Source organism: Takifugu rubripes, chromosome 22 (assembly GCF_901000725.2).
Source record: "Takifugu rubripes chromosome 22, fTakRub1.2, whole genome shotgun sequence".
In the NCBI taxonomy this organism is placed as follows: domain Eukaryota; kingdom Metazoa; phylum Chordata; class Actinopteri; order Tetraodontiformes; family Tetraodontidae; genus Takifugu; species Takifugu rubripes.
Window position 1 is genome coordinate 72501 of NC_042306.1, and position 18582 is coordinate 91082.

The 18582-nt window shown below is 46.9% G+C and overlaps 3 protein-coding genes across 6 annotated transcripts in view; all 3 read right to left on the bottom strand.

The window, feature by feature from the left end:
- Positions 1 to 1339, bottom strand: part of cadm3 (cell adhesion molecule 3) — a 66881-nt gene extending 65542 nt beyond the window's left edge. For 3 of the 4 annotated variants that reach the window (XM_029831069.1, XM_029831068.1, XM_029831066.1), the window contains exons 1-2: positions 1093 to 1339; positions 17 to 167 (exon numbers count right to left, since the gene is read on the bottom strand). In XM_029831069.1, the coding sequence (XP_029686929.1) occupies positions 17 to 107 (91 nt within the window). In that variant the 5' untranslated portion in view covers positions 108 to 167; positions 1093 to 1339. The remainder of the gene's footprint in view (positions 1 to 16; positions 168 to 1092) is intronic. The other variant, XM_029831067.1, reaches the window with a different exon arrangement.
- Positions 1340 to 4244: 2905 nt separating this feature from the next.
- Positions 4245 to 8284, bottom strand: sdhc (succinate dehydrogenase complex, subunit C, integral membrane protein). The gene is made up of 6 exons (XM_003976927.3): positions 8268 to 8284; positions 7420 to 7479; positions 6712 to 6813; positions 5515 to 5576; positions 4603 to 4766; positions 4245 to 4486 (listed from the first exon to the last, which is right to left on the bottom strand). Exons 1-6 carry the CDS (start codon positions 8282 to 8284, stop codon positions 4382 to 4384), a joined length of 510 nt encoding a protein of 169 aa, XP_003976976.1. The 3' UTR covers positions 4245 to 4381.
- Positions 8285 to 12376: 4092 nt separating this feature from the next.
- atp1a2a (ATPase Na+/K+ transporting subunit alpha 2a) overlaps positions 12377 to 18582 on the bottom strand; it is a 43948-nt gene continuing 37742 nt past the window's right edge. Inside the window, exons 18-24 of the mRNA XM_029831405.1 lie at positions 16150 to 16304; positions 14877 to 15000; positions 14260 to 14405; positions 13717 to 13847; positions 13488 to 13589; positions 13189 to 13280; positions 12377 to 12580 (exon numbers count right to left, since the gene is read on the bottom strand). Of these exons, the coding sequence (XP_029687265.1) occupies positions 12552 to 12580; positions 13189 to 13280; positions 13488 to 13589; positions 13717 to 13847; positions 14260 to 14405; positions 14877 to 15000; positions 16150 to 16304 (779 nt within the window). The 3' untranslated portion in view covers positions 12377 to 12551. The remainder of the gene's footprint in view (positions 12581 to 13188; positions 13281 to 13487; positions 13590 to 13716; positions 13848 to 14259; positions 14406 to 14876; positions 15001 to 16149; positions 16305 to 18582) is intronic.

Consider the following 18582-nt stretch of genomic DNA (forward strand, 5'->3'; position numbering starts at 1 on the left):
GATAACAGGAGCTCACCAAACTCGGTGCTGCTGTGAACAGCAGTGGCAAACAGGACCGTCAATAGGCCGATGCTCCGAAACACGGAGGGGGCTGATGGGAAGGTCATGGTCAGGTGCACAGATCCGCCTGACTCGCTCGTTCCTTGAGGGTGGAGGAGGAACGTCACCTGCAGGGAGAGCAGCGGAGAGATGAAGAAAAACAGGCAGACCGGACCAGACTGACCTCTAATATTGGGTGTTCATGGGTGTTCATGGGTGTTCATGGGTGTTCATGGGTCCGCCTGTCAAACCAGTGCAGACAGAGCGAGCTGTGAGTGAAAGCAGTAAAGTAAGATTAAAGAGAAGAGCAGATAGAGGAGAGGCAGACATGGAAGACACACGAGCCCCGACAGGCACGGACACACGCGCACGGATTCTCTTTCTATCCGACTTCAAATAACTGAAGCCAGTTTCCTCCCGCTGACTGGATGCTGCCTGCGGGACAGGCGGGAGATGGGGCGGGGATAGAGGACGGGGGGGGGGGGACTGGGGGGGACTGTGTGATCCTGCTCAGAGCTTCTCTGAGTGATGGCGAGGAACGAAAACAAAACGGAAGGAGGCGCATCCATGGCTGATGGCTGCCGGGCGGAACAGCCGGATCAGCATCAGTGAGCTGCACCGCAACACCAGGTCGGTGTCGGTGCTGCACACCCCAACACCAGGTCGGTGTCGGTGCTGCACACCCCAACACCAGGTCGGTGTCGGTGCTGCACACCCCAACACCAGGTTTGCGTGCGCGCAGCAGCTTTTCCCGCACTTGGCCACAGGAAGATGTGGCACCGACTCATGACATCGGTGCTGCTCACCACAGCGTCGAGTGTGGACAGACGATCGATCCGAGGCTGCACTCACGCACAAGAATAGATTCTGCATCTCGTTGTCAGGAATAGTGGGGAACAAACGCACGCACGCAGACACACATGCGTGCGCACACAGGCAAATTCCGGGAGACGGAAAAGCGTCAGCGCTGACAGGTGCCTCCTGTCCGCCCCGCAGGCTCCATCATCCTCAATTATGCAAACTGCGAAGCAATGTCAACGCGCGCGCACACACCGTGAGATCGTTGAGGCCGGTTCCCACCGAGGTCCGTGATCGTGTCCCTCCGGTGCGCAGCAGCCGCTGGTCCCGTCCTGCTCTTAATCCGGCTTTTATCGACTTTGTTATCTCCTTCAGACTCTTTGTTTTTCTTCCCTTTTCTCCTCAACAACACACTGCGTGCGTGTGCGTGCGTGTTTAGCTCTCTCTCTCTACGGTTACCGTTCACTGCAGCAAAAACGGTCCGTATGAAAGGCGAGAGGGAGGGGACACGAGGGAGGGGGCAGGGAGGGAGGGAACGAGGGAGGGGGCAGGGAGGGAACGAGGGAGGGAGGGAAGGGGGAGGGAGGGAACGAGGGAGGGGGCAGGGAGGGAACGAGGGAGGGAGGGAAGGGGGAGGGAGGGAACGAGGGAGGGGGCAGGCAGGGAAGGGGGGAGGGAGGGAACGAGGGAGGGGGCAGGGAGGGAAGGGTGGAGGGAGGGAACGAGGGAAGGGTGGAGGGAGGGAGGGGGCAGGGAGGGAGGGAACGAGGGAGGGGGCAGGGAGCGGGTTTCGATGCGATCTACCATCAGGATGACGGGGCCAGTGGAGGGGCCTCCTGGCTGGAAGATGGAGATGGAGCAGATAGAGAACATCATGTCCATGGACCCCTGAGGGGAGGCAGGTGACCTGATCCCACTCATCTCCAGCAGAAGAGCTGAGCTTTAGCTCGGAGTCTGAATGGAGCAGTATTCTTCGCAGGTTGGGGCTCCATCTCTCCAGGGATGATGCAGCAGAGTTCTTGGGTCCGTTGGGTGGTGATCGTTCTTATCATGACGTAATGGAGATCATTTGCAGCTATTTTTGGTCATGAACAGTAAATTAATGTTGGTGCTTGGCAAGTGTCACACTTCATGGTGACTGTTGTGCTCCTCTGAAGAAGCTGCTGCTCAGTTTTAGAACAACAATCATCTTCTACATGCTCGTTTGGACAAAGAGGACCTGTGGTTGTGCGTGTGCACGTATGAGGGGGCTGAACTTGCCAGGGGGGATTAGGGATTAGTTTTGCTGGCGGATTAGGCTGTGCGTGGGGAGTCATGATGGGGTTAAACATGGATGGCGGCAGCACAACAGCCCAGTCCGTTTTGGTGGGGATGAGGACAAAGTGACACTAAAAACCAGCTGCTGTTTGGGGAGATGCAGAATCTGAGCAGCCACACATGGGATGGAGGGAAACATCTCAGTAAACAGATGCTCTTTCTACCGTTTTACTTTCTCAAATGGAAATTAAAGTCCAATCTCCAACAGCCCTCGATCATGACAGACACCAATGGTTTTAGCTCTATTGAATAGAGAAACTTGACTTCTGTAAGAAATATTTCATTGTTATGGATGAGCAGACAGCTCGAAATGGGATTTTGCTTTATAACAGAACGGAATGTGCATCACATCACGTCTGATTAGATCAATGACCTTTGGTGAGTTAAAATGAACGAACCCGGAGCCTCTGGTCTAGACGTCCAGCGGTCCTCCGTTGGGCCATGGAGCCGGTACCAGTGAGTTCTGTCTGCACATCCTCCAGTGGCCAGCATCAGGACCGCGGCTCGGTGACTTATATGCCCGACCGGTAGGGGGCACTGCCGCTGCACAATCATCGTGCAACTCCATCCAATGCTGCTCTCACCATAGCATGTCAGGGTGGTGATATTATGGGATGACAACCATTAAAGAAAGAGGCATATATTGTTAATGCATCAACAATTGAGGTAATGCGTTCACTCCAGGCAGGAAATGGCTCCAGTGAGCATCTCAGGTTTCTGTGACATCAGTTTGCCTGGAATAAGAAGTCTTCCTCAGTCATTGGGGCATGCAGACATTTACCCGGTAGAGTTGGAGTCACAACCCAAGTGCTAAGTTAAGGGCTAGAGTTGAAATCAAATGAGTTCAGAGCGACCCGTAAAGCTCTGAAACATTTTCCTCAGCTCTTAGACACGTCTTTGCTTTCACGCCGAAGTGATTTTGAATTGCCAACAATAAGTTACTTTCCGAGTGGGGAACAGGGCCCTTTCAAGGCAGATGATGAATCAAGCATCTGTTCAGAGAGGTTTGGGGCAACCACTCAGTTGCACGACTTCATTATGTGATTACAGGAACTGTTCAGATCTGTGAAGCGCCCCCAAGAACAGCTGCTTCCAAGCCGAGCACTTCACTGGCCAGATGAATGAGAACCTCCAGCTAAGGACTGACGTGGTCCCCGAGCACTGACATGGTCCCCGAGCACTGACGTGGCCCCCGAGGACTGACGTGGCCCCGAGCACTGACGTGGCCCCCGAGCACTGACGTGGTCCCCGAGCACTGACGTGGCCCCGAGCACTGACGTGGCCCCCGAGCACTGACGTGGTCCCCGAGCACTGACGTGGTCCCCGAGCACTGACGTGGCCCCGAGCACTGACGTGGCCCCCGAGCACTGACGTGGCCCCGAGCACTGACGTGGTCCCCGAGCACTGACGTGGTCCCCGAGGACTGACGTGGTCCCCGAGCACTGACGTGGCCCCCGAGCACTGACGTGGTCCCCGAGCACTGACGTGGCCCCGAGCACTGACGTGGCCCCCGAGCACTGACGTGGTCCCCGAGCACTGACGTGGCCCCCGAGCACTGACGTGGCCCCCGAGCACTGACGTGGTCCCCGAGCAAAAGCCAATTGTTTCGAGAGACATGATGCGTTCCCCAGGTCCGTCAGCAGCCACGGTTAACTTGGAGCGAAACACTTCACAATAAATGGCCTCTAAATGTGTTACCCACATTCAGAGGCAGATCTGTTTACTTTATTCACTAAGCGATGTTCAATCTGTTTGAACATCACCCCCCCCCCCACACACACACACACAGTTCCTGTGTGGCTCAGCAGGAGGCAGGGCCTCCGGCAGGTTCCTCACAGGTGCAGATGTCAGTGGGTTGCAGGGTCACCTTTCAACCACCAGCAGGTGTGGAAATGCCTGAGCAGCTGCAGCCTGAGGAGGTGAAACATGAATGACGGCTAAAAGCTGCAAACACACCAACATCCTGCAGAGCCCAGAGGCCGATGCTGGAACCAGAGTGGCAACTGGTTAATTCCTAATAAAGAGAATCTGTGGTAACAGTACAGCAGATAAATGCACAACCTTTTAAGAAACCAGATCAAATCTTACCAAACTTTGTACAGTATAATATTTATTTAATCCTCAGATGAAATGAAGCCTCCAGGAGGCCAAAACACACACACACACACACACACACACACTCCCAAAGTGAGTCCAGTCTGTCCCCAGCTCGTCTTCTGCCTGCTGCTCAGAGCAGCATCAAGGCTATGGACGTTACGATGGACAGACCGATGACGGTGTAGCCGGTGCGGTAGACTTCAGGGATGCGGAAGCCCTTGCCAATATCCCACCACTGATGGAATGAAGGAAAAACATTTCAGCGTTGGAGCAACACCACCACTTTGGAAATATAAAATATATAGAAATATCTAAAAATGGCTACGATGCATCTGGAGATGAAACTCTTACCAAGTGGCGGACGCCATTGTAGGTGTGGAAAGATGCAGGGAATGCAATGCCGAACTTGGCCATCCCAATGAGGCCGGGGCCGATGGACAGGGAGCTGATCAGGTCCAAGTAGTCGGGATAATTTCCTGGCAGTACCAGCGCTGCCACAGCAAAGGCTGAGATGGCTACAGAGAGAAGAACTGAGTCAGGACTGGCCCAGGAAAGGGTTAGTCAGGGTTAGTCCAACACCTTCATGCGCTGGAAACCGAAGGCTGGCAGCGAGTTCTTTGGAGAGGAAACCAAACAGATTGGGTTTGTCATGTGAAAGCACCCTTTCCCATTGGATCCAAGTGCTTCCTCTGTCCACAGGCTCCGTTGGCAGCCTGCTATCATGGATTACACAAAGCTTTCGTCTTCAGCTTTATTTGGACAGTCTGTTCCAATCCAATTTGTCCCTCAACACTTTCCAGAAACCCAGGTCCGACCCCCAGCAAGCAGTAGTGTCAGGAAAACCTGTTTAACTTGAACACTGAACAGGACCAGGCTCATACGGGGGCTCTTGTCTTTATGGTCTGCTTTATGGTCATTTCCAGCAAAAGGAACAAAGAACATTCTGAACTATCAAATGAGGATGAAACATGGCCTGTTTTAGTCCACAAGTGTTTGGGGCAGTAAGTTGGTTTTAGATGCTGTGAGGAAAACTCAAAATAACAGGAGTCCTAGTGAACCCAGCCCCCAGTATGAACCAGCCTCTGGAACATGAAGGTCACCACTGCTGATCTTAAACATGGAGGCCTGAAGTCCATTGAACTGTTTGGGTCTGCCATAAACTGCTCTTGGCAAGAATCCATAGTGGGGGGGAAAAGGCTTTAGCATTACTCCCAAGCTCATGATGGCTGTAGATCAAGTGTGTCTAAATAGATCTGGGAATACCTCCACTGAGGCCCACTCCAGTTCCCCTGTGTGCGATGGACATCATCATGGGGACAGACCACCTGAAACAAGAGAATGGGAAGCCATTTATGATGATGCCAGACGTTCTTCGTACAGGAAACAGACCAAACCACATGTTAACGTGCCGGCGCCTCACTGGAATCATCTGCTCATCTAAGCAGGTTGACTTCTAGTTTAACTCACCGTCATAACCAAACCAGATCAACTTGGAGCGAAAAGTAGAAAAACTGTTCAAATCTGAAGTTCCAGGACATTTGGAATAATCACAAAAAGACCTCCAATGTTGGGTCAATGACCCTGCCAACGTCATCAGCTGACCACCCCGATTGTTAGCATGCTAATGGGACAAACGGGCTAAATCTTCAAGCCCTTCCATTTCACAATTGAAGCCTTTTGGACAGACTTCAAGAACTTTAACCTGTCCAATTGCTCACTGAGCTCAAGCTTTGTAAAACCCTGAATGAATGAGAAGCTCCACTAACGGCCCCATAAGCTCTTCAACAATGGTGGCGTTGACAGACCAAGGCTGGGCTTTTGCTGCTGAGGGCATCTACACATTAAAAGTGTCCAGGTCAGATTTTCTATTTGCCATATTTATGTCTTTGACCACAAAGTGAGGCTCCACCTCCCTTCAGGTGAGAAATACTTGTGTTCTGACAGCTCAGTACATTTACAGCCACATTTAACAGTCACAACTGTAAGAGAAACCAAGTTAAAGAGGTTTACTTGTTGTAATGGAACCTGGAAATAAGAACTTTTCACCTGCCAACATAATGGACAGCCCACTAACGCTGTCACAGGTCAGGCTGGCATCAAACTGGAGGATTCTCGAAGCACGACTGCCTCGGAAAATAATATTAACGCGTTTGTTTAACCTTTCATTAAGGCATAAAGGGGATAATGGAGAAAGAATTCCAAACAGATTGAACATCGCTTAGTGAATAAAGTAAACAGAAAAACAGTTCTATCTGGGGGGGACAAAGGTGAATACCAAGGCCCCGCCACTGGCAGATCCCTTCCCTGCTGACATTTGTCAGGAATCAGAGCAGAAACAGATCAGGAAGCAAAATGTCCAACAAGAACGTGTCTTTCCTAAACGCGCCTGTATCAGGGTCTGTTCCCGTCCCCGTCCCCGTCCCCGTCCAGCTCTAGTAGACAGACAAACGGTGCACATACTTGTAAATGGTCAGATGAGGCGACATGGGTCTGTTTAACTTGGCATTTTTAGACCAAAACCTGTTCATCTCCTCCTTGGCTGTTGTTCCCATCGGAGCAGCACTGCAAGAGAAAGTCAAGGGAATCAAAACAGGAATTCAGAGAGGTCACAGCACCCTAAAGGACCGTGGTGCCTTCATTTGATATCTGACCAGCTGCCCTTTATCAGGCCAACGCAGCAGCAGCGCTACATAAATAGCATGACGCAGAAATGAACAATAAACCTGGCTGACAGCGATTCAAACAGTGGCCTCTCAGAAGCCACATCCCCCTTCACTGCATCCTTTGAGGCTCATGGCGTCAGCTCCAGGATTGGTCAAGGTCCAGGGAGTATCCAAGCAGATAAACGAGTAGATAAAGTGACATTTACCCAACAGCTTCATAGGTGGACCGACACCAGTGCTGCAGCCAGTTGGGAGAGTGCATTGGCGAGTCAGATTCTGCATTTGAAATGAAACTTGGTAGCGTCCTACATTTATGGAGGAAACCTTATTGGGAAATGCAGCCTTGATAAATGAAACAGCTCCATTCCAAGTCAAACAGTCAGATCAGTTCAGTCTCCACCCAAACCTGGATAAATGTAGGTTAGGGGTCCAGACGAAGCATTGTTTTTCAACTTGGGGGGCAGATCAGATATGACATTTTAAGAGATGAATATATAAAACTCACTGTGTGTAGAGGATGCAGCGGCGAGGCCTTGAACTGCAGAGACCCTGTCGAGCCAAAGTCCTGGAAAACCCACAAGAACTTCATGTTAAGCCTTCATTGGAATTGTAGAATTAAATATGGAATTGAAAAACAAGTCAACTGTTTCAGGTAAATCAGGACACCAAGAGCAGCTTTTATTGCTGCTCTAATATATAAAACCTTTTTACCAGCATCATCTCAAGACTCGTCATGCCCATTTTCATGCTGCACATTTTAATAAAATGAGATTCTGAGTGAGACGCCAACTAAATTACCTGCATTATATAAGAACAATGCAAATGCTAAATGATTATGCATTTTAAATAAATTATGCATTTTAAATAAGGTATAGAACCCAGTGTCAGTTTGGCAACATTTCCGATATAACAGGTTGGCTCAGTTAAGAAAATTAACTGTACAAAAGGAAAATTGTTCGAAAACTTGCAGACTTCCTCTAAAAACAAACTCGTCCGCCACGACAGACTGAAAAAGGACATTTGTAAATGAGAACATCTAAAAACGCTTTAACATTTAATAAGTGAGAACAAACCGATTTAAAACTACACATTTAGGCAGACATCGCCACTGACAGGAGCAAGAACGTTATTATTCTACTTGGTTTTGCATCGACGGAGCGAACTAGTGAAGCTAGTTAGCTAGCGAGCTAAGGGCAGCTAACAGCTGCAGCGAGCGGCGTCAAACCAAAGTAATAATGCAATATTATTTTCCAAGAGCGGCCAGCAGTTGTTGGATCACATCTCTTATCACACAGGATGACACAAAAGATTCATAAAACGCTCTGAAAACAATTGTTACGCAGATGTACTGACCTTAAGAGAAGCGCCATGTTGCGAGACGACCGGAAGTGTCGTCACCGGATGTTGCTCAAGGTTCAAGGTGGGGTCATGAAGTTTTGGCTTTACTGTACTGTATATCCTATTGCGAATGTTACACACGGTTACATCCTTCGCGTGTTCAGAGAAACCCTAAGGAATTCAGTTCAGTTCATCTTTATCTTTTATGGCACCGTTAGTCTTAAATGTCTCGGTGTTTCACAGAAACTCAAAGTCTGCCCCCCCAACAGGCAACAGCAGCAAGGTGGGTGCTGGACTTGGCACCATTTAAGATAATGTGTAAGGTTAGGGTTGGTTTAGAAAGATGAAGACAAAGAAACTGCCCTCAAAACATGTGGCTCCCCTAACTGGGTCTTCATTAAACACAAACAGATCAGATCAAGAAAAAGAATCATCCATTTCCTCATGGGTGTTTCAGAAAAAATGAAGATCTTTACAAAACATCACCTTCCTGTTCATTTGAAGCTGTTGGGATGGCCCGATTAACCTTTCCTCTAATATTAACACCTTTCAGTTTAGAATCCCTGTGGCTCACCCCCTCTGGTCTGGGATCAGAACCTGCTCACGTTTCTCAGGATAGTTCAAACCTTTTCTGTGGTTGAACCCAGGATCCAAATTTCTGCTGCCTCTGTTTACAGCAATCTGGCAGCATCTTAATCACTTCCACTGTAACTGCCCAGAACAGCCAAAAGGTATTTTATGAGAAAGCGCACACATGCAGTAGCAGAGGAATCCAGCCAATGTTTCACTGACCCGTCTGCACTGTTGAGCTCCTGTTCATGAGGCTCAGATGACTGAAGTAAAGTTTAATATCAGGACACGTGGTAGCAACACAGCAACAGAGCTGCAGCACTTGTGAAGAGATCATCGAGGTATGTAAAGTGTAGGATGGTTGGACGGTCACGGTACGTTGGCAGCCAGTCTAGCCATCCCAAATGAAGGATAAGCTTGGATGCAACAATCATCCAGCTCGTTTGTCCCTTCAGCACCGTTTTGTCTATGGAAAGAAGGGAAACAAGGTTTGTTCAGAGCGCTGAAGGTACTAGAGGCCAGTGAGAAGACAAAGGGAAGCACCCAAATGTCCCGAAATCCTCCAGATGGGGGAACCTGATCAAACGGTTGAAGGTGGTTGACTGGCATCAGGTCACATAAAGGCTCAGCCGGTGTCCTCCATCTCATCTTTAAGCTCTTCCCTCCTTCACTCAAATGTGTGGCGCTGCAGGAAGCGCTGCTTTTGACCTGGAATTGAAACCTTTCCCATCTCGAGTCCCCCACCAGGATCATTGGCTAAAAGCAACATGCTGCGCTGGAGTCATCATTTCTCCCTCCAGGACTGGGAACAGCAGCTGGGCCTCATCTAGCTATGCTCAGCAAAGAGCTTCAAATGTATTTCAAGTATTTGTGTTGTTGACCAAGCTCAGCCCACATGGTCAGAGCCTGGTCATCTTCGGTTCTGGCCTCACGGCCTCAGCAGCCCCTTTCAAAATCACAAATAGCAGTTTCTTCAATGTCACTTATAAGCAAAGGAAGAACATTTGAGAAATAGAATTTAGTTTAAAGTTTACAGAATGGTATTTATAAAATATTCCAATAGTGGGAAGAAATACGATCGTAGTCAAACAAAGATTTAAATTATGTTTGGAGAATATGACTGATGCCTCTGATTACGCAATGTTCTTTTCTAAAAGATATCTCACGTTTATCTGATTTGATGTACAACATTTGTCTAAAACATGCTTAGAATGGGTTATTGATTGAGCGTTCTTGTATAGAACATTTCGTGAGAGCGTGATGTTTGTTCAGATATAAAACATCCATCATCTCAGCACGATGAGAGATGATTGGCAGAATACGGGTTAAAGTCTCCACACCTGCAGAAATGACGCCATGTCTGACTGCAAGTGCTGATTAACACCTGGTTTTTGGTGAGGTGGCGACATCATTTCTCAGCCTAATCGCTGCGTCCTCGTGATCGAGGCACATCTTCACGACAGCAGGTGTGTTGCAGGTGGCCGCTGTGTGAGAGGTTCGTTAGGCTACAGTAATGAAACCACTGACGTCACCGACTGCTCGACAGCGTGTTTGGAAGCTCAGAGGTTACTTAAGAATGAGTGACCACTGAATGCCTACTCGTTACCTTCCCACTCCTCACGCTGATGCCACTGGTCGTTCTACTGTATGCTCACTTTTCTTCGATTAGGCATTGAGAAAGAAATCTTTTGCTCACCAATTCAAACAGGTTCAGTTTCAAATATTCTACCTTAAATACTTCAGTTCTTGGTCCAGGTACTGCAAGCACATTACCTTCATCAGCTGCAGATGAAGCCATCTTGAATTAAATGCTTTTCTTTGGTTTATAAAGTGAAGACAGAGGGCTCATCCATCTATTCATTTATTTATTTACATTTTTATAGTTTTATATTTTATATTTATATTCTATTTTTAATTTATTCTATTTTATTTATTTTATTCTATTTTATTATCTCTAATATGTTTAATGGTGTGTAATGGTGGTGGGTAATTTTGTACAGTGCTGTACGTTTTTTTGGAGATGCTAATTTGCCTGATGGACACCCCCTAAAGGGATCAATAAAGTACTCAATCAATCAATCTCTATATTCATCCTGGTGAAAGCTTATATAAGTGGAAACCTAGTTACACCATAATAGGGGGCCATTGAGGCAGGACCCGTAAGCGGACCAACAAGAACTGACGGTGTGAACACAAGATCTTAAAGAACTCAGGTGGTGAAAAGGTGCGCAGAGTGCAGCTCGTTCCTCCGAATGAGGGGCGCCTGGTGACCCAGGAAGAGAGGTGAGAACAACGGGGGAAGCTACGACGGGACGGGACAGAACACGAGGAGATACCATCGACCCACGTTCACCACCAAGCGAAGAAGCGACCAGACGCAGGTGAGCTGGAGGCTTTTGAAGGGTGCTGATTGGTGACCAGCTGCAGGTGTGACGGGCACCAGCGAAAGGTCCCCAGGTGGATCCACCACGCCCCCTAGTGAGAGAACCAGGAACACAACACAACAAACGGCACCAACACACAGGCCCGGACAGATCTGCTTTAAAGACGGAATATTATGATTTTACTAGTCTTTTTGTTATATTGCAGGTAAACACACACACACACAGACACACACACAAACACACACACACACACACACACACAGACGCACAGACACAGACACGCACACAAACACACAGACAGACACACACACAGACGCACACACACACACAGACACGCACACACAGACAGACACACACACACAGAGACAGACAGACACACACACACACACACAGACACGCACACAAACACACAGACACACACAGACAGACACTCACACACAGACACACACACACACAGACACAGACACACACACACACAGACAGACACACACACACAGACAGACACACACACACACAGACAGACACACAGACACAGACAGACACACACACACAGACACACACACACACACCAGGAGGTTCAGTCAGGATAAGTTGAGTTGTTTTGATGCTTCCATAGTTTGACTTTCATGGAAGGGCCACAGGAAGTTGCGTTTTTGATGGTGATGAAATGTTTCAAGAATGGATTCGTAGTCCAAATTCAATCTGAAGTGAATTATCAGTGATTTAAGTGACATTCAGAAAAAATTAATCAAGCGGTGACATCCTAAAATTTATGAACAAACATTTTTCTAGAACTTTCTGAGAACCTGAAGAAAACTTCTCGCAATGTGGGACATTGCAGTTCCTCACAGTCAGTAGGGAATTTGAGTTTTGCCCCAAAAATTCATGTCTTTGGACTCTCCAGAGAGAACCCATTCAGGCCCGGGCACCCTGGCCCAGCAGAGAGGTTTGAAGCAGGATCCTTCATTCTGCAAGGCCACAGCTCTACCCACTCCACCATCATATTCCATATACCATCATATATGAACATATTCTCAATTTAATAGACACAAAAAATTGACATTAGATAATCCAGTATGGCAAAACAGGACCGAGCCTTTCTTTCTTCTTGGTACCGGTTACTGGATGTTATGACTGCACTGATGTATGTATGAACAAAGAATCCAAATCCACAGTCAAAAGTTTATTTTTCCATTTCATGCGAATCAGATTTTTGAATTGATCCCTTCAAGATCACACCTGACAGACAAATACAGAGTTGTGTCTGTGCAGACGTGCACAAGAACACCTACATTACGCACACACGCAGACACAGAATCAAATTCAAACTCAGAATTTTTGAATGCTAATAATATGTCTCCTGCTCCACCCAACCTGGAAGAGAGAGAAAGAGGAAGTGTCAGAGAGCAAAGGTCAGGCAGGAAGTTGTTATAATCTCCTTCTGGATCAGTCTGTTCACATTCATTTCCAAATGGATCCCAATTCTAAGTCTGAGACGGTGCTCTGCAGACCGTGACATGTCATGTGCACGCTCTGTGGGGAAAGAGTCTTCACCAGCCTGCTTTCATTTCCTTTCTCATCATTCACTATTGGCTCTGGTGCTGGGAAAGGCAGATCTGCTTCCTGGTCGTCCACATTTTCACTAAACTCACAGTCTGCTCCTCAATCTGCATGCAGATGGAGACTCACCCAGGACAAAAGCTCCTACTTAGTTTTATAGACAGAAAAGAATATTTGAACCTCGATTACCACCTCTAACTGCAAAAGCACAACATTACACCATCAGCACAAATGCATTGATTTGACCTGATTTCAAGTGCATGTTTTCTAATTCAGGCAAAGCTAATATCCTTCATGTTTGTGGGTGTCAATCCTCCTACATCACCTGACCATAGTTTGGCCTCTTATAGAATATTAGCCTGTCGAAGGAGGCTGAACCCTTTTAATGTGGACTTCTTAACAGCTTCTTAATAACTGCTCACCTCCCGGGTTCCTCCGCAGGATGAATTTACGGACCTCATCATAAATGAAGATGAGAAGACTGTATGGAAAGGCACAGAACCACCACAGGATCCTGAAAGTTAAAAAGGGGTCGGCTCTAGATTGGAATAAAACACTGAAGACTAAAAGGTAAAATGCAGCCATTTGTGAGGAGTAATGATAACAAGAAAGTGGTTAAGATGATGAAAGTCATTTAGAGGTGATCGTGCCTGACTAATGGCAAGAGTATTCGGTCTTTTTTTGCTTTGGTTCATTGGCGATATATATATGCAGAGCATACTTCAAGGGATACATGCGCAGCGCGACATCCATTCCAGGGCAGTAAGAGACGAAGGCAGCCAGAGCAGTCTCAACTAACAGGCCAAAGATCAGGACTCTGTTCCTGTCCAGCAAAAGAGAGAATTCAATGAGAAATACTGAGAAAAATGAAGAGTTGATGATAAAAATGAATACTTTTCAACCTAAAGAGTCAGAGCTGGGCCGAGCCTCATCACACTCTTGTTGCTTACTTCATGCCCTGATGAAAGAGCGAGTTCCTCCTGGTCTTGCAGATAATGAGATCAGCCCACTGGACAACCACAATGCTGACAAAGAAGCTGGTGTGGCAGGTGAATTCGATGATTTTCCTCTGCTCGTAGGTCTGCCAGGCGGTAGCACATCACAACCAGTCACATGTGTCAGTTTTAGACCAAAACATGGCTCAAGGCAACCAAATGATCACAGCACATTAAAAGCAACCCTTACGTTCCAGGACCACCAGAACGCTGCAGCAGAAGTCTTTATAACCCCGATCTACCTTCATAGACATGTGCTTAAATTTCGACTGGTTCATGTACCTAAACCAGAAGAACCCCACAAGAAGAGCCCAATTGTATCACCCAAAATGTCTGGAGTTAAAACTCTGTGACGCCACACGAGAGGCAGCATAAAGAGAAGTAAAGAAAATGCATGGACAGTGTGACACATGCAGAATCCAGGCTCTTCACAAACAAACACCCTCATCTTTAGGTTACACACCATGTGGTGACTCCCACAGGAACCATGGGCCTTACCCACTGTTGCCCGTAGCTGTCCTCCAGGTCATTGACATCACGATGGTCCCAGTTAACACGGATGCCCAACAGCGTCCGTGGGAGGAAGCCATTCTCAGTCATGATCACAAAGTAAGTAAAAAACCCAGCAAGAGCTTGGATCATCCCTGCAAACAACAAGAGGATTTAAAAGACTTCAGCACTATTGTCAGCTTTTATAGGTCTGAAATGATGGAATAATAACTTTTAAATCCCTTTCAAATGAGCACTTATCACCCAATCTCCTTCTGGATTTACTTGCAATGAATTAGTGCAATAGGTCATTATGGCACTAATTAACTACAGAGTGTTGTAGCCCCTGAGGGTGAGTGTTGTAGCCCCTAAGGGTGAGTGTTGTAGCTCCTGAGGGTGAGTAACCCTAACCCTAACCCTAACCCTAACCCCTCAGCTCAGAGGGTTAGGCTTGTAAGCCTTGATGCTCAATGCTTTGGTCCCTGAGGTTCAGTCTTGTAGGAAACTGTTGCACTTTCCCTTCTCAGTTGGGTCTCATTGTCAGAACAAGAGGAAGACAACAGCAGGTCTCACACATTCTGCTCACCTTTGTGTCATTGTTATTCGTCTAGTGATACAAGACAAACCTATTTGTCCGTAGGCCATGCTGATGAGGCGTTCGTTGACCAGTTTATCAGATTTGGGGTTCCTTGGTTCTCTTTTCATGATGTCACTCTCTGCTGTTTCATAAGCCAGTGAAATAGCTGGAACCTGGATTTGAGGAAGGAGACGACTTTCACAAATAGTTGAATCAGACTAGATGCCAAATAGCTTAAGGCTCAAAAGTGCTGGTCTGTTATTGTGAACATTATCTCTGTGCCGTGCTGAAAGCACTTCTCACAACAGTGAACCTTGTACCACAGATCATTCTGGATTAAAAGGCCTTATGTTACAGTAGGAGATGAAGTTACTTAGTGAATAAAAGAGAAATTCCCCCATAGGTGGCTGACATTGACCAGATTAGAGGGTCTATTTGGAATAAAGTTGTTTCCACCCCTCTGACTATTGTTTCAACTCAATCTCTCAAATCTCTCGGTTGTTTATCAGGTTAGTTTCAAAATCAAAAAGGTTCTTTTTTAATCTATTTGACAGAAAATTGTACTTTAATTGCATTATTTTCATACCTAAGAGAAAGGTTGAGGATACAATTAAAGTAAGATAAATAACAAAATATTTGTTGTAAGTATAGTAAGAGTTCTTCACAGACACGGTGCCTCTGAGTTTTAATGTGATCAAACATTCTATCATGTCAGATAAGGAAAGAGAAGAAAAAGTCAACCATAATAATGATGACGATGAAGCAGAAAAGAGAAACTTGGAACGATGAGAACATTTGAAGGGGCTCTGTAATAAAGCCTTTATGTGGGCTGGTTTTACCAGCTTAGCACCAGAGTGATCTGTGCACGTGTCTTAGACTTAGGTGGCATTTAATATGTGGACCTGACCTGTCTGAAATTCTAGCCTCAACCCAGCAACCTCATGTAAATACTCCCAGGACCCCCCCATCCCCACCAAACGGATTCCTAAGCAAGATTTCCAAGTGGCCCCTCCATCGTCCGACATTCACCTGCCACAGTCCACATATGATATGTATAGTTTGCACATATGTGGAGAATGCACCTCCTCACACTAAATTGGCCCCCCATGGACTGTGGGGCCCTAAGCACAGCACATGTTCTGAATATAATAAGGGACAGCTCATCAGGAATAACATGGTAAAATCTAGGAACCTGCAGCAGTAGTGAAGTGATGAAAACCCTCTTAATTTAAAAAAAATGTCTTCAATAATTAGAATAGCCATCGTCAACACTTGGAAGCCCGACAAAAGAACTGAATAAATGAGTAGATAAGCATGTTGACCATGTCAGTGCCCAGGTCGATGCAGAGGATGGTGACAGTTCCCAGAGGGAGAGGAACGCTGGCAAGGATGAAGAGGAGGAAGGGTGAAATCTCTGGGATGTTGCTGGTCAGTGTGTATGCAATGGACTTCTTCAGGTTGTCAAAAATGAGACGACCTGCAGAAACATGCAAGAAACATGTGATTGCTAAAGATTTGTGTATAGGACATAAACATTACTGAATTACAAATATATACCATGTTAGCGAACATTAAAGCTGGAAATGAATGAATTAAAAACAAAAACCTTTCTCAAAAAATAGTAAAGATCTTAAGGCTTATTGATGTAAATGTTTACTGATTATTGTAAAGTTTGGACATTCTGTAAATAGCACATTTTCCGTAGCAGAGAGCTTAAAATGTGCCAGTTCTACTAAGAATGTGCATCTTTGAAGTGAGAAAAACAGCTGTGGATTTAGAACCTTGTCCTGAATAAATATAGAATATGCTGCCTTTCTGAGCAATACTGAGGAGAAGATGCACAAAAATCCTCCTAACCCTAACCCTCTAACCTAACCCTAAACCTAACCCTCTAACCCTAACCTTCTAACCCGAACCTAAACCCTAACCCTCTAACCTGAACCTAAACCCTAACCCTCTAACCCTAACCTAAATCCTAACCCTCTAACCTGAACCTAAACCCTAACCCTCTAACCCTAACCTAAATCCTAACCCTCTAACCCTAACCCTAACCCCAACCCTCTAACCCTCTAACCCTCTAACCCAAACCCTAACCTAACCCTAACCCTCTAAACCAAACCCTCTAACCTAACACTAACCCTCTAACCCTAACCCTCTAACCCTAACCCTAACCCTCTAACCCTAACCTAATCCCTAACCCTCGAACCCAAACCCTAACCCCAACCCTCTAACCCTCTAACCCAAACCCTAACCTAGCCCTAACCCTCTAACCATAACCCTCTAACCCAAACCCTCTAACCTAACACTAACCCTCTAACCCTAACCCTCTAACCCTCAAACCCTAACCCTCTAACCCTAACCCTCTAACCCTAACCCTCTCACCCTAACCCTCTAACCCTCTAACCCTAACCCTAAACCTCTAACCCTAACCCTAACCCTCTAACCCTAACCATAACCTAACCCTAACCCTCTAACCCTAACCCTAAACCTCTAACCCAAACCTTAACCCTCTAACCCTAACCCTCTAACCCTAACTCTAACCCTAACCCTCTAACCCAAACCCTAACCCAAACCCTCTAACCCTAACCATAACCTAACCCTCTAACCCGAACCCTAAACCTCTAACCCTAACCCCAACCCTCTAACCCTAACCCTCTAACCCAAACCCTAACCCTCTAACCCTAACTCTAACTCTAACCCTAACCCAAACCCTCTAACCCTAACCCCCTAACCCCCTAACCCTAACCCTCTAACCCTAACCCTCTAACCCTAACCCCCTAACTCTAACCCTCTAACCCTAACCATCTAACCCTCTAACCCTAACCCTAAACCTCTAACCCAAACCTTAACCCTCTAACCCTAACCCTCTAACCCTCTAACCCTAACTCTAACTCTAACCCTAACCCTCTAACCCAAACCCTAACCCAAACCCTCTAACCCTAACCATAATCTAACCCTAACCGTCTCACCCTAACCCAAACCCTAACCCTCTCACCCTAACCCTCGAACCCTAACCCAAACCCTCTAACCCTAACCATAACCTAACCCTCTAACCCGAACCCTAAACCTCTAACCCCAACCCTCTAACCCTAACCCTCTAACCCTAACCCTCTAACCCAAACCCTAACCCTCTAACCCTAACCCCCTAACCCTAACCCTCTAACCCTAACCCTCTAACCCTCTAACCCTAACCCTCTAACCCTAACCCTCTAACCCTAACCCTAACCCTAACCCTAACCCTAACCCAAACCCTCTAACCCTAACCATAACCTAACCCTAACCATCTCACCCTAACCCAAACCCTAACCCTCTCACCCTAACCCTCGAACCCTAACCCAAACCCTCTAACCCTAACCATAACCTAACCCTAACCATCTCACCCTAACCCAAACCCTAACCCTCTCACCCTAACCCTCGAACCCTAACCCAAACCCTCTAACCCTAACCCTAACCCTAACCTAACCCTCTAACCCGAACCCTAAACCTCTAACCCTAACCCCAACCCTCTAACCCTAACCCTCTAACCCTAAACCTCTAACCCAAACCCTCTAACCCTAACCCTCTAATCCTAACCCTCTAACCCTAACCCTAACCCAAACCCTCTAACCCTAACCCAAACCCTCTAACCATAACCCTCTAACCCAAACCCTCTAACCTAACACTAACCCTCTAACCCTAACCCTCTAACCCTCAAACCCTAACCCAAACCCTCTAACCCTCTAACCCTAACCCTCTAACCCTCAAACCCTCTAACC